Source organism: Equus asinus, chromosome 22 (genome assembly GCF_041296235.1).
Source record: "Equus asinus isolate D_3611 breed Donkey chromosome 22, EquAss-T2T_v2, whole genome shotgun sequence".
NCBI classification, from domain to species: Eukaryota; Metazoa; Chordata; class Mammalia; order Perissodactyla; family Equidae; genus Equus; species Equus asinus.
In genome coordinates, this window is record NC_091811.1 from 40,788,455 (window position 1) to 40,804,632 (window position 16,178).

A 16,178-nucleotide genomic window follows, 5' to 3' on the forward strand; every position below is an offset into this window, starting at 1 on the left:
CTTTCCTTTCATTCTTCCAGGCTAATGGTTTCCATCTCCTGGATATTTTGTTGGCATACTATTTCCTGACAACATCTCTCTTCCTAAAACCCTCTGATCGCTACTTTTAACCTTTCTAGTTGGAAGAAATATATAGGTAGGGTCGTAAAACTTGTGCCTAAAACATCTATGTGAAAACTACATGAGTCTACTACATAGTTCCTTTCACTGCAGTCAGTCCCTAACCCTTCCTTCACTTCTGGGAAGTGACAGTTAGTCTGAGGCTCATCTCAAATGTAAGAGCTCTTCCGGGGACATTCAGGCCATTACATTTTTAGTCTTTGTTAATTCCACTTCCTTTCTATATCTAATGATATGATAATAATCATAATAATAGCTAACACTGAGTAACAATAAGCTAACATTGAGTAATAGCTCAGTAAATGTTAGCTATTATAATGATTGTTATTAAAGGCAGAGAAACAAAGACACACTGGTAAAGAGGCTGCCCAGTGACTGGCACACAATACCTTCCTGGATGTTACTCATGTCTGACTTTTCTGCTGCAAGGCAATCATCTCACCAGCCATAGTATGAGCTGTCATTGACGGCTTAGAGGTTTCTGTTGTCTGGTTACAGCCTCCCTTAAAAGGAAAATGTATAGGAACTAATTCTCAAGCAGAGGGAGTGTGTTCAGTATCTCTCTCTTTTTTTTTAAGATTTTATTTTTTTCCTTTTTCTCCCCAAAGCCCCCTCGTACATAGATGTACATTCTTAGTTGTGGCATGTGGGATGCTGCCTCAGCATGGCCTGATGAGCGGTGCCATGTCCGTGCCCAGGATTCGAACTGGCGAAACCCTGGGCCACCACAGTGGAGTGTGTAAATTTAACCACTCAGCCATGGGGCTGACCCCTCATTTTTTAAAAAGAACATTTGGTCCCCGTATGACTCAGAAGTTCTACTCCTAGTTTGTATAAGTCAAGAAAATTAAAAGCATATGTCTGCCCAAAACTTGAACATGAATGTTCGTAGCCAAATTATTCATAATGGCCCAATGTGGAGACAACCTAAATGTCCATCAACTGATGAACGAGTAAACAGTGTTATATCCATGCAGTGGAATATTATATGGCAATAAAAAGGAATAAAATATTAATACATGCTACATGGATGAACTTTGAAAACTTTGTCAAGCGAAAGAAGCCATTCACAGAAGGCCAACACTGTATGATTCCATTTATATAAAATGTCCAGAATAGGCAAATGCATAAAGGCAGGATGTAAGTAGTGGTTGCTGAGGGCTGGTGGGGAAGAGGAAATAGATATAGGGTTTCCATCTGGAGTCATGAAATGTTCTGGAATTACATAGTAGTGATGGTTACACAATTTACAACTATACTAAAAACCATGAACTGTACATTTTAAAAGGGTAGATTTTATGGTATATGAATTATATCTGAATAACTTTAAAAAATGTATAGATATTGTCCAAATTAACTATAAAAATCTTCATTTGAATTCAACAGAATTATGTCACCTTACAGAGGTTATACAGAGAGCTAAATATAAATCAAGGACGTGCAATGTCCTGTCAGGCTTCAGAGGTCTATTTATTTTGAAATGTAGGTTTTGTTATTCAGGTGTGATGAGGCCACCAGATCAGGAGACGATTTCCATTGAAAAGGTAGTTAGGCTCACAAGATCCAAAGGGAGGGGGCATGCCACACTGGGGGGAGCTACACGAGAATGCACCAGGATCAGTCAGGAGGCAGAGGGAGTGAGCAGAAAATGGGGACAAGAACCTTTACTGTGGTTTCTGCGAGAAGGAATGGGCAAGGCAAGGTAGACAGGTTTAGGATTCTCTAAATCAGATAATTTCATCAGGCTCTGGGACAAAGCGGGTGGAGGGCAGGGGAATACTGGCCCAGAGTGTAAGAGCTCGATAGAGGAGATGGTTGGGGTGTGGGCTCTGGTTTGGTTGGTTTCCATACAAAAGGCATGCTTGCACAGGTGTGTTATCTATGATCTCTAGGGACTGGATAACCCTGAGAGGAGCAGTTCCTCCAGTGTCAGCAAAGCCCCAGGATATGAAAGCATCAAAAATACAGATTAAAAAGATATGTTTAGGGGCTGGCCCCGTGACCGAGTGGTTAAGTTCGTGTGCTCTGCTTTGGCGGCCCAGGGTTTCACTGGTTTGGATCCTGGGCACGGACATGGCACTGCTCATCAAGCCATGCTGAGGCGGCATCCCACATGCCACAACCAGAAGGACCCACAACTAAGAAAAATGCACAACTGTGTACCAGGGGACCTTGGGAGAAAAAGGAAAAAATAAAATCTTAAAAAAAAAGAGATGTTTGATACAATTTCTAGGCAAAATGCCTGGGAGTCAGTGGTCTTTCCTTGGTCTCTACCTTTAGGTGCTTCGGTAATATTTCTTTCCCCTCTTCCACATTAGTGTTACAATTTCTAGAGTTAAACTTTCAGCTCTGTCTAGCCACATGCCTTGGTTTGATTTTCACATTTGAAAATTATTCTGGAAATCGTTTGAGGTTGAAGACCTTGATACAGAGCAAACTAAGCAGCTCCTTGCAGGACAGGTGGCAGAGAGCCTTGGGGGGGATACAGCAGCAGTGACTTTGAGGAGAGGACACATCTTGTTCCAGCTATTATAAGCTATCAAATGTATCATGCCGTTGCCTCCCAGGAGCGTGGAGTCATACGGCAGGAATTTTAGGAAAGCCACACACGTCTTTTGAAGACCATCTGAGAAGCATTTCCTGTGGTGTTTGTTCATTTAATCCTCCCCCTCCGGTACTGTACTTGTCAGAGAACCTCTCCTCTTGCCAGCACACTTTTATTCCCATAGAGCATCTTGTTTTTTTTATATGTAGAAACCACAGAAGTACCATTTTTATTTTGATTCCTCTCTAGAAAGAAAATGAGGGCTGGTTCTCTATTTTCTCCTCTAGGGATATTCCACTTGTCTGAAAAGCCGAATTATATTTAGACTCTGATTTCGGCTTTCAGATGATCTTCACATGTTTGCTTGCCTTCATATCATAATTTTTTATATTAATGTAAGGCGCTCTGTTGACTAAGTAAATAACCACACCTGACATCTGAAAGTTAAAAAAAAAAATAATCGCCCCAAAGAATAACCCAGGAGGTGAGGTTTTATTCTTGGCTCTTTGGAATTCTGTTCCTTATTTCCTTGCAGCTTGACAGATTTAGATTTTTCTCCAATGGTGTACTTTTACCTTCTAAAACAAACTGTCATGAAACTATCACTGGTGAGACATGAAATGAATTATTTCAGGGGCCAGCCCTATGACCGAGTGGTTGAGTTCTCGCGTTCTGCTTCAGTGGCCCGGGGTTTCACCATTTCAGATCATGGGCACGAGCCTAGCACCACTCACAAAGCCATGCTGAGGTGGTGTCCCACAAGCCACAACTAGAAGGACCCACAACTAAAACATACAACTATGTACTGGGAGGCTTTGGGGAGAAGGAGGAAAAATAAAAAGTTTAAAAAATCTTAAATGAAAAAAGAAATGAATTATTTCAGTCAAACATATTTTTAAGAGACTTGAAATAAATAGCTGAGCAACACTGGAAGTCAAGGAGGAGGAACGCCCCTGTGCTATTAATAAAATTGAGACTTGCTTCTACGTTTTAGCAAAACTGAGCACTTCTGGAGCTCGCCTCGCCAGCCAGAGTTTGCTTGGTCCATAACTACTTCTGAGCTTTGGGCACGAACAAAAGGAACTTCCTACACTGAAAGGGAAAGTCTGTCTACTTGGTGCTACAGTTACTGTAACTCCGTCTTTGAGTATCAGAAACCCAGAGAGAAGGTGACGGTGGTATTTGCCACAGGAGCAAGGTTCACAGACGGAGCAGGACTAGCTACCTAATTCTTTTACATACATGGCATCTACTTCTTTGTAAACAATCTTTTGTATCCTTCAAGAGCTCTCACCTTCACCTCTAGGAAGAAGAAAAAGGTATTTATAGATTAGCAATACATGGTAATCTGAGTTATGTAAGGTTAACATATATTTATTGACCATTCAGAATGCACAGTCTCACTTACAGAGAATGTAATAAGGGAAATGTAATCCTGAAAGCACGAAAGGGAGAGAGAAACATATCATAAGATAGGCTGTCATCTTGTATGAGCGTAACTACAAAATGCAAATCCTGAGAACTTCCATATTCATAGACTTGTGTTTCTATAAAATAGCAAGACTTTGCTGAACTTTATAAAGCAAGCTTGAGTACAAGTATTAGATATCTGAGAAGTTTTATGCCATAACATTACACTTGTTGCTCAGTTTGTGGAAAAATTGGGTAGTGGTTGCTGTCTTGAAGGTGTGAGCCCTGTCCATTTTGGTGGCAGCTCCCCAGCTCCTGCTGCACCATTCACAGCCTTGACCAGATCCCCACCTGAGAAGGCCTTGACAGGAGGGAGAGAGAGCAATGTTAACAAGAACAGTTAGCAGGCAAGCTGTTGCCTTAATCAAGCTGGGATGGTGGTGAGAACCTTTCAGAGGGTTGTCAAATCTCTAAATCCTGTATACTACGATTGCCATACTGAGAATACAGTGGACAGTTAATGATAAAGCATAGGTTATTAGTGTCCTCTTCTAGAAATGGAAATGTGGTGCTGAGATATGTCTAATGACCTGCATTTAGTGCCTTTTTATTTGGGCATTATCCAGTGTGGAAATGAAATATATGACACTGGTTACAGGAAGTTGCAAAATAGCGTATGAGGAACAACTGGTAAGAAATTTGCTTTCAGAATGAGTACAATGGACAATGTCACATAAACATGTTGAAATCTTTTAACTATCCGCCAACCTTTCTTGTCTTAAAGGCTGTGTGGAGCCAGAGGACTGGGAAAACAGGATATTTCCTCATTCAATCCTGTCAACAACCTGTGACTTTCACAAATAATGATCCTGAGACATGAGGGGTTACATGGCACATATGGGTTTAAGTCCGCAGTTGCTCTTGTATAAAAATATATATAACCCTAGAAACATTAAATATGAAGTAGGAAGATATGTATGGACCTTCTTTAGGAATCTGCCTTCAAATTAACCCAAATATTTAGACTTTCATTCTTTTGCATATTTTCATATATTCAAAAGTGAATTAAATACCCTCCCCAAATTGTTGCTTGGTCCTGATTAGCAGGAGCTGTTCCTTGTTAACTAGAAACAAGGCACTACACATAATTTGATTCCATTTCAAAGTAAAGTCCTTCATTTTAAAAGTAGATCAAGACTTTTTGCTAAAATAGATGACTTTTCTGTTAATTTGTACATGACAAATTCTTAACCAAGATATGGGGCAATATAAAATGGTGACTTATTTTTTTACGTAGAGTTTAGTGTGCTAACCTCATATGTTCTAACGAAACTTAAACTAATAATATGCATGTTTTTTTTAAGTGAACATTAAGTACATTGGTAAAAATACTAAATATGTTCTTTTCCTCTAACAGCTATTGTAGACTTGCTCTCTGAGAACAATTAGACATTTTGTTGTCTAACGGCTTCAACTTACATAGTTGAGAACTTAAGTTTCTAGTACATAGAATATCCTTAATATATTGTTGCTGAATTTAATTGAACTAATTTCCTTGATAGTACAAAATGATGATTGGTTTACTTAAATATCAAAATATTTATGAACCAACAAGGGAAATATGTTACAAATTTTTAAAACATGATAATTTTGATACAAGCATGAAATCTCCATATAATATTTAAATAATTTTGGTCACGTAGAAAGTATGACATTCCCTAGAAATTCCTTGAAATTTTTGTCTAGGGCTACTTTCAATGTTGGTCACCTTTCTCTCTCTTCTTTGTTTTCCTATTTATTGATATGTGTTCTGCCTCTTTGCAGTTCAACAACATGTTGCTGTACTGTGTGCCAAGATTCAGCTTGGTGGGCTCTAAATTCACAGTTCGAACCAGGGTTGGCATCGATGGAATGAAAATCCTAGAGACTCACAATGAGGAATACCCACACACTTTCCAGGTATCTGGGAAGGAGAGAACACTGGAACTGCAAGCCAGGTAAGATAACCACAGTTTTCCTATCACACAGCTTTCCAAAAGCGTCAGAATGAATCATAGGACAGAATAATTCTGAGCATCTTTCCCAAGTAGATTGTACAGATCTCTGGGATAACTCTGGATGGACATAAGTGGAGAGATGTAAGCTCTTGAAAGGCAGGAATCATGTCTTCCCTTTTGATTCCCCCCTGGTGCCTAGGATCCTGGTTTTCAGAGAGTAAGCATTCAGTAAATTAAATTGACTCTTCAGATTTACAAGGTGCTCAGAGATTGAAGTTGTTGCATTCAAGCCAGAATTTTGAGTCTGGTAGGCAAAGATTCCCTCCTAACCTTTCCTCCCTTCATCTCTCATTTTGATCCATAAATATTTATAGATGTTTGTTATTCCATGCTAAATGTTAAAGGTTTAACTCTCAGTCCTTCAGAGGCTCTGCCTTCATGAGACGTGGCATTTTGATGGGGAGGATGTTTGGAGGAGACAGGGTAGAAAAGGTGATAATTCTCCTGCCACAGTTGGCAGATACATGACGGAGACCATTTGGAGCTGCAGTGGCCTCTAGTAACCATGACTTCCGGGAGAGGTGACTCTTCTTATGTGCCTTATTGAATGGGAGAGAAATGGCTCAAGTTCTAGCATCCATCCTCGGAGCATAACCATGTTTGGAAAGAAAAAAACATGAGAACCACTGCAGTAGATCACAGCCACCTCACGCATGAACCTCTGGAAGACAGAGTGCTGTCAGGTCTCTGAAATCCCTGCTGTAGGAGACTGTCATCTGTTTATTCTGTAAAGCCCCCTAGCATGGTGAAAATTGGGATATTCCAGAAGGTCACTGATCATAGGGTTAAGTACCAATCACGGCTCTGATGGCTCTGATACCCTAGAATCTGTGGAGAGTCAGAGAGCCCTTCTGTTCCTTTGCACCAATAGCATTGGCTCTAGCTGCTCAGGTGAATTCATCCTGCATATTTGTATTTATTAACTGCATAAGAGCTTAAACTTTAAAAAAAAAAAAAGAGCTTAAACTTTAGTCTTTCAAAAGAGAATAAATCATTTTAGCAGGAATCTGTGCCCAGGGAGTCAGGGAACTGGTGAAATTACAGTTATGGATGATGTGGCAGGCTGGGAAAGTTTGAAGAAAGAGCTGGCTAGTTCTTTGATTTCTCAAAGAAAATTTATATTGAACCTGGCATTGTTTAGGGAGCTGCCAGGGGACTTCTCTGAGGATTAGAAGGAGGCATTTCAAGCATGAGTTAAAATGGTGGAGGTCTTAGCTTTGAATGTCACGGTTTTCCTACCTTGTCATGGTGGGATTTGGGGTCCAGCCATCAAACCCAAGAGAAGAATGGATGATGCTGTGCTTAGAGGCTCCTGACCCAAGTCCTCACTCAGTGGTTGACTCACTGAGTGATTGGCCCTGGCCACAGGGAGGACTCATCAATAGTTCTTATCATCACAGAAGTCTTCATTGCAGAAGAATGAAGGTGCTGCTGGGTCTGAAATATCAGCGTACTTCCAAATCTGCAAACCCAAGAGATGTGTCTGGACAGCAGAAAAGAGATTATCAAGGTTCCTTGGATTGCCTAAATGCCCTCCATTAGCAAGTTGGGCTGTTTTTTCTTCAGGATGGGGCTGACTTATGAGGAATTTTCTTAAGTACAGGCAGTCGTCACTTTGTACAGTTCTAATATGCAGTATTGGATACATTCCCATTAGGACTGAAAACACGGTCATTTTTTCTTAAATTTCTTTTTCCCCAAATCTGCTGGCTCTGGTTATATTTATGATTATATGGTGAATTGAAGATCTGAATTAAATGATTCCTTTTCATCTAGTCTATAATGACTCTCGCAAGAATGGAAACAAACACTGAAGGTCCCAGAAAGTTAGAGCGTCAGAGGGATTACATGGAACCCCAGATTGGGTATATATTTGGAGATATTTAAAGAAAATTCACTTCTGAAGCCAACTGGGAAAAAAGGGTTCTGCTTTTTTTGCTCAACAAGTCAACCTCAAGACTGACCACTTACATGCTGCTTCCTCTTCCATATTCAAAAGAATATAAAGTGTTCAGTTTTATGTAGTTTTTATTCAGTGGTTTTCTATTGCTAAATGGATATAAAAATATAGTAATAAGTCAATTAAACAAAACAGTAAAAAATCTGCCATGTCTGAGAAAGTGAAACAAAAAAGCATTAAAGACTCGTCAAGTTTCTTTGCATATAAAAGGCTAAAAGCAGCTCATAACTATGCTCCAGGCTAATAGAGCTGGTTTTGTGGAGGCAGGGCACAGCAGTAGGGACAATTCTTTTTTGAAGGGCAAGATTGAAGCCCCTCCACCAAAGCTCTTGGTCTAAGGATCCCCAGGTGAACAATAAGCAGTCTTCCATTTGACAGGCACACATTCCAGCAGCATTCCTGGCACATCGTGGTGCTCAATAATAGATTTGCTGGAAAGATGGATGGTGTCGCAGGAGCAAAGCTCCTGCCAGAGTCATGCATGTGTGATGCCTGTGGGACCGAAGCATGTGACATTCAGGCTGGAGCTCAAACTTAGCCCTAGCTACCAAACACATGCAGACAAACAGAACCTCTTTGACACTCTTCAAAATCCCTCAATTTGGAGATTTTACTGAGTCCAGAGTCTAAAGGGGATTTTTCTAATGTAGTATATGACAAGCAGCCAGCTATGTAAGCTATTATTACCAAACCAGGTTTTTGCCTGTCGCACAGTAAGCCAATCACCAAATGATGAGGTTGCAGCAGAGAAAGGGTTTTAATCTCAAGGCAGCCAAGCAAGGAGGCAGGAGAATCAATCTCAGATCTGCCTCCCCAAAAATGGGGTCTCTGGGTTATTTATGGGATAGGGGGTAAGGTGGTCTGAAGTGTGGGGATAGATGAAAGGAGCTAAGGACAAGTGAGGTAATTGATGATTTGTGAAAGCATGGTCCAGCTTCATGGCTCTTCATAAGACATGTCCACAAAATGGCAGTGTTCCCATGATTTGAGGGTGGAGTTTTTAACTCCCTGACATCAAAGGGTCATTTATCAGTCATCCGCACAGGCCCAGTTGATGAATTGGTGGTCTCAACCAGCCTGAACTGGACAAGGAGTCGACTCTCAGTTCCTGAAAGACTTGAGCACCCCACTTATTGCCAAGGTGACCCAAGCACTAGAGATGTTATCTGTAGGGCAGGCTTTAGTAATGCATTATCTAACTACTTTTTCAAACAGACAACTGAGCATAGTTAAAGCAAGTTGGCCCCTGGTTTCACTGCACGGGACATGAAATAATGAAAATAGGTGACTTGACTATAGTCAAGGAAATTTTTTCCCAACAGAAAATTATTAAATACTGGGGTCCATTAATCTGTGAAACTTCCTTCCTACAGGCATTTAAAATTTTTGTTTTGCTTTATAATGGGTTAGGTATGGTATTGCCTGAAGCCTCCTAGCAAAATAAAATTAAATTGTTTACCAAAGGAAATGTTAAATAGCTCCCTAATGACTTACAAAGCTATTTTAGGTTCTCAAGGATAATCGAAACCCTTTCTAAGGTGGGCCTTTAAAATCCTCATGTGTTTTCATAAAGGTGAATTGGAACACTAGTTATATATCCAGTATAATGCTAGATCTACAGAGTTACCTGATGTATACAATTAGATGATGGTTGTTAAACTTACTGTCAGGGCAGTGTATTAATGAAAGCTAAACTTAACTCTCCCCATCAAAAATTATGTGTACCAAAGTAAATGAATGGTCTAAAACTCTGTATAAGAATTTATTTGTTCAGGGGGCCGGCCCTGTGGCCAAGTGGTTAAGTTCGCGCGTTCCGCTTTCGTGGCCCAGGGTTTCAGTGGTTTGGATCCTGGGCGCAGACATGGCACCACTCGTCAGGCCACGCTGAGGTGGCATCCCATATACCACAACTAGAAGGATCCACAACTAAATAATATACAACTGTGTACTGGGGGATTTTGAGGAGAAAAAGCAGGAAAAAAAAAAAAAAGATTGGCAACAGTTGTTAGCTCAGATGCCAATCTTTAAAAAAAAAAAAATTTATTTGTTCACTTGCCAGAGATTGTTTAATTTTGATTGTAACTCCTTCCTGGAAATCTCTGAATTTTCCAGAAAGTTACACCAACATTAAAAGCATAGTTTTATTTACCAGATGTAACTCATTACTGTTCTCCGCATTCACTTTAATTTTGTTTTGTTGTAGTTCTGAGCAAGACAAAGAAGAATGGATCAAGGTAAAGCTGATTTCTATTTTCATTTTTGTTTTTTGGCAACTGTATGTGTACACAGACGTGCCCATATTGTTGTATTGTGCACAATATTGTAGTCATCAGAACAAGGTCATTTAGTTTTTAAGGTGGTTCGCATCAAAGTTATTTGTTTAATAAAGTATTTGCATTAATTTGCATGCAATGCTTTAATGTGTACTTTAACTTTCATTTATATTTTAGGCCCTTCAAGAGACTATTGATGCTTTCCATCAGAGACATGAAACCTTCAGAAATGCAATTGCAAAGGATAATGACATTCACTCAGAGGTTTCTGTAAGTTGAGTTAAATTCTTCACTCCTTTCTCTTTGCAATTGCAGAAGAGCTGTCTGGTCATTTTGTCATCCAGGCTTTTTCCTTTGCAATGCTAGAACTGGCTATTTAGGCAGAATCTCATTCCTTCTTAGATGAATACAATAGTGTATGCCTTTTGAACTGCTTAAACGTCTTTGAACCTTTTATTTCTTTTCCTGGGTCTTGAGTTTCAGAACGTGGTATGAACAATGTTGTCAAAGTGTTTTGGTTTTTTTTTAAATAAGTAAATAAAAGGAAATAGTTTTTTTCCTATTAAAATTGACTCTCTCTTTCCTTTTTTTAGACTGCTGAACTAGGGAAAAGAGCCCCACGATGGATCCGAGATAATGAAGTAACAATGTGTATGAAATGCAAAGAGTCTTTCAATGCACTGACAAGGAGAAGGCATCACTGTCGGGCATGTGGACATGTAAGTGAGAGTTCTTTGTCATTAAGGTTGCTAGTAACTATATGAGTGTTGTAAAATCATCAACTTGGGAAATACCAAAAAAATCATTCAATAAATCACTTAACTGATAAACTTATTTTAGTGACAACTATGTGCAGAACACTGTGCTGGGTTATAGAGAAAAATGGCAAGCAAAATGACCCTTGGCTTCACATAGCTTACATTCTAACGGAGAAAATAGACCAAAGTCAAGTAAATAGACAAATAAGCATTTCGAATTACTATAAATGCAAGAAGGAAGCACTCAAGAAATAAAAATGGAGAATAATGGTAACAGAGGAGGATTTGGAGCCAATTTTAATTAGAAAAATGAAGACTTCTCTGTAAACTGATTTCTAAAAGGTGAGAATGAGCTAACCATACGAAGGGAGGCAGGAAGAGCGTTCAAGCAGTAAGAAAGTGTATGTCAAAAGCCCAGATATCGGAAAGAGCTTGGTCTATTCTTGAGACTGCCAAAAGGTCATGTGGCTGGAGCATAATGAGTAAGGAGAATTGTGGTGTAAGAAATAGGAAGAGAGAGAAATAACCAAAGGAGTTGATGTCTTTGAGAAAACAGGTAGAACCTATAGCATAAGTGGAAGTTCAGGCTTTTGAGGGGTGAGGGAAACTTCCTCTATTGTATGAGAAAGAAAAAGGGAAAAGATGGATGCAAATGTGGGTGTGCTTTCGATTTGGTGGTGGGAAACGAGGGAATTTACGTCTGATGATATCTATATTTTCATTAAAGTATGAGGCCAAGTCATCAGCTGAAAACGAAGGGAGAAGGAAGAGGGGTGGGGAGATTCAAGAAAGAGGGCTAAGTATGAAGTAGTTGTCTCTGGGCAGGGAGAAGGGAGCCTAGCAGAGAAACACAGATGGGCTCTGGGTGCCATTAGAGGTTCATGATTATACATTTAAGGACACACTGGTCCATTTAATGGCTGTGATTTTTCTCTAACAAAATTCAGCAACTCAAGCCAGAGAAGGCAGATGACAGGCTTTCAGTGATTGAGTTGTTTGACGTGGAAAGAGTGAGGAGGAGCAAAGCATGAGATGAAGCTGGAGAGAGGTAGCCGCAGGTTTTAGAGAGCCTTGTAAACCAAGTCGAAGATTACACTCTTTCTTGTAAAAAGCAACAAGTAAACAGAAGAGTAGGCCTTTGACGTCATGATTGAATATACATTAATATACTTATGTGCAACAATTCTTATTGATAGTTCTTTTATTCTCACTTACGTTCCTAAGTTTTGACTCAATAAGACAGTTTTATAATCAAAGTTAAATTGATAGCAAACATCTCTTTTTCCTCAGAGTAAGACTTTTTAAAATTTATCATTGAGGTTGCTTGAAACTTTCAGGTGTTGACATACATGCATCAGTAAACAAACAAAAATATGTTTCTGGGTTATCAAAATACTATATGATTAGAAAATAAAATGAGATACTAGTTGATATGAATTTGCGGATCAGAAATGTCTAATTTCTAAATCCTAGAGTAATTTCATTGTAATTAAGAGAAAACAACAAACAAGCTTTTTATCATGAATTTTACGTGCTGTGAATCTAAACCAAAAGATTTACTAATATTTCTTAAATGTAGTTTGTCCACTATAAATTGGGGGAAAAGATGCTTCTGGTAGCAAGAAGATAATTTGTTTTTATTGAGGTCGTAACAGTTTATAATGCTGTGAAATTTGAGTTGTACATTATTGTTTGTCTCTCACCATATATATGTGCCCTTTACCCCTTATTCTCTCCCCCGACACCCCCTCCCCTCTAGTAACCACTAATCTGTTCTCTTTGTCCATGTGTTTGTTTATCTTCCACATATGAGTAAAACATATGATGTTTGTCTTTCTCTGTGTGACTTATTTTGCTTAACATAATAATCTCAGGGTCCATCCATGTTGTTGCAGATGGGACGGTTTTGCCTTTTTTATGACTGAGTAGTATTCCATTGTGTATATATACCACATCTTCTTTATCTCTTCTTCAGTTGATGGGCACTTGGGTTGCTTCCACATCTTGGCTATTGTAAATAATGCTCCAGTGAACATAGGGATGCATAAGTCTCTTTGAATTGTTGATTTCAAGTGCTTTGGATAAATATCCAGTAGTGGGATAGCTGGGTCATACAGTTCTATTTTTAATTTTTTGAGAAATCTCCATACTGTTTTCCATAGTGGCTGCATCAGTTTGCATTCCCACCAGCAGTGTATGAGAGTTCCTTTTTCTCCACATCCTCTCCTACATTGTTTATTTTTTGTAAGAAGATAATTTTTTAAACTGGAAAGATTTTTTTTAACAGTTATCATCTAATAATTAGAAAAAAATACCCTTCGCTAGGCAATAACATGCATTTGCATTATAGTCATTCATTAATCGGCATTCTGTAAATGTTTACCTGGTGAGCAAAGCATACCAGGACAGTCTCTCAGAGGGCTTACAGCCGAGTGAGGGCAACAAACATTAATCAAATAATGACAGAGGTACATGATTAAATTCTAATCAGTGCATGAAACAAAGCACAGGGAACTTTAGTAACACAGTGACAAAAGACATGCTCTCATCTGGAAGTTGGTGGAGGGTTCCTAGAGGAAGTGAGATTTGAGTCAACGTCTGAAGGATGAACAAGAGTTAACTCACTGTAGCAGAGATGAAAGGGGGAGGCAGCACAGCACTTTAGGGGCTGGATGAAGCCAGTGTCACCGAGGATACACAGAGTGAGAGGGGCAGAGGATTCAGGACTTTGTAGGCCATGGTTAAGAATCTGTTCTTTATCCAAGAGCCAAGGGAAGACTTTGAAGGATTTTAAATAGAGGAGAAACATATCAGATTAACATTTTTAAGAGAGAATCTGGTGCTGTTTGGAAAATAGCTTGGAGGGATATAAGAGTAGAAGCTGAAGGCCAGTAAGAATGCTACAAGGACCAGTCATGATGTTATAATAGCCCAAACTAGGACATCAATAGCTTGGGCTCAGATGATCAGGAAGATGTAGAAAAATGGACAGATTGAGAAAATATCTAGGAGGTAAAATTAGCAGCACTTTGTCATGTGGTGACTCTTTGGGGTGAGGTAGAGAGAGGTGTCAGGATGATTCCTGGGTTTCTGACTTGCCGTGACTGGTTAGATGGCTGTGCTATTTCCTGTCATAGGGAGCACTGTGAGAGGGGGAGCACTGTGAGAGGTAGGCTAAGGAGAGCGCTGAGGGCAGGGAAGATCATGAGTTCACTTTGGGAGAATATTGATGAAACATCCAGAACATGAAGAACAAAAGTCCAGACCAAGCCTTTGAAGATCTCCTAGCTTTAGAGGCCAGGAAGAGAGGATGAGCAAGCGGAACCCATCACAAACAGCATTGTAATACCATGATAAAAACTCGAATGTTCCTGCGGATATTCTTAGTCTAATAAAAATTTGCCCTTTATATTAAACTCTTTCTCACTTATTACTACTATAACTGATTATTGCTTAAATCTTATTATTCTTTAAATATGGTTATTCACTCTCATTATCTTTTTAAATTTAAGGTGGTTTGTTGGAAGTGTTCTGATTACAAAGCTCAACTTGAGTATGATGGTGGTAAATTGAGCAAAGTTTGTAAAGACTGTTATCAAATAATAAGTGGATTCACAGACAGTGAAGAAAAGAAAAGAAAAGGAATTTTAGAGGTATGAAATATTAAATGTTGGGTATCTTTTAGATTTTTGTAAGAGGAACATAGCATTGTCTTGTAATGCTGAAGAATACAAATAACATATTTTGTTATTTCTCTTAGTATATAACAATTTGGAGAATGATGAGCAAGATTCATATTTTTGTTCTATACTGCTGAATTTTGGGGTTATACTCAGTTATGTAAAGGAAGAGGGGCAGTGCTATGTTAAATCAACATGCATTTAAGAGTGAGATATATTGATTTTGTGGAGGTAGCTGTAGTCAAATATTAGAATATTAATTGTCATCTCTTCTAATGCCCAAATTATTTCAGTATTTTTATTTATTTATTTATTTTCGTGAGGAAGATTGGCCCTGTGCTAACATCTGTTGCCAATCTTCCTCTCTTTTTTTTGTTTTGTTTTTTGTGAGGAAGATTGGCCCTGTGCTAACATCTGTTGCCAGTCTTCCTGTGTTTTATGTGGGGTGCCACTTCAGCACGACTTGACAAGGGGTGCTGAGTCCTCATCCAGGATCTGAACCTGTGAATCCTGGGCTCCCGAAGCAGAGTGCATGAACTTAACTACTGTGCTACCAGGCTGACCCTGCCAATCTTCCTCTTTTTGCTTGAGGAAGACTGACCCTGAGCTAACATCTGTGCCAATCTTCCTCTATTTTGTGTGTGGGATGCCACGACAGCATGGCTTGATAAGAGGTATGTAGGTCTGTGCCCAGGATCTGAACCCGCAAACCCTGGGCCGCCGAAGTGGAGCATGTGAACTTAACCATTATGCCACTTGGCTGGCCCCTACAGGGTATTTTTTTTGATAGAAAAGCTTTTCTCTCCGTTTCATTATATTGGCTTTGAAACCACTGCATGAAATTATTAAAATTTAGATTAAAGTACTTATTACCTGAAAAACTCTTCTAACTTACTGCATTAAAAGCATCGTTTAATAGCCAGTGACAGTAATCTGATAACTGCATTAAAATATTATTGAAATGTCTCACAAGTGACTTGACTCATGTTTTTAAATAAATTCAGACCCCCAAATCTGAGAATTATAATGCAGCTTATATCTGCAATGAGTTTTATACCAAAAGATACTAACAACATAAGGAATAAATTATATTAACGCATTTGTGGCAGGAAGTTCAAGATAGTCTGGAAAGTCTATGAAGAATAGGCTCATGATCAAAATTCCATGTATCTAAAGTCATAGACATACTTGGTTTATTAAGAATTTCTATGGTCTATTAAGAATCAGTGAGTATTCATTGAGCATCTATGCCGTATAAGCATAAAAAGTCATTTCTGTTAACTGAAAAAGGATCATAAACTTCAAGGTCCATAAAACTATATAGAGCCATATAAACTATACTTGAGGTTAAGAAGTATAGGCCCACAAGCTACAG

The 16,178-nt window shown here is 39.0% G+C and overlaps 1 protein-coding gene and 1 long non-coding RNA gene across 15 annotated transcripts in view; one reads left to right on the forward strand and one right to left on the reverse strand.

Annotated features, from left to right (window-relative positions):
- FGD4 (FYVE, RhoGEF and PH domain containing 4) overlaps positions 1–16,178 on the forward strand; it is a 192,541-nt gene that overhangs the window by 170,361 nt on the left and 6,002 nt on the right. For all 14 annotated transcript variants that reach the window (XM_014865995.3, XM_070494675.1, XM_070494679.1 and 11 more), the window contains 5 exons: positions 5,900–6,072; positions 10,296–10,326; positions 10,543–10,635; positions 10,959–11,084; positions 14,636–14,776. In XM_014865995.3, the coding sequence (XP_014721481.3) occupies positions 5,900–6,072; positions 10,296–10,326; positions 10,543–10,635; positions 10,959–11,084; positions 14,636–14,776 (564 nt within the window). The remainder of the gene's footprint in view (positions 1–5,899; positions 6,073–10,295; positions 10,327–10,542; positions 10,636–10,958; positions 11,085–14,635; positions 14,777–16,178) is intronic.
- Positions 1–16,178, reverse strand: part of LOC106846944 (uncharacterized) — a 92,551-nt gene that overhangs the window by 44,252 nt on the left and 32,121 nt on the right. The gene's annotated exons all lie outside the window — the stretch shown is intronic.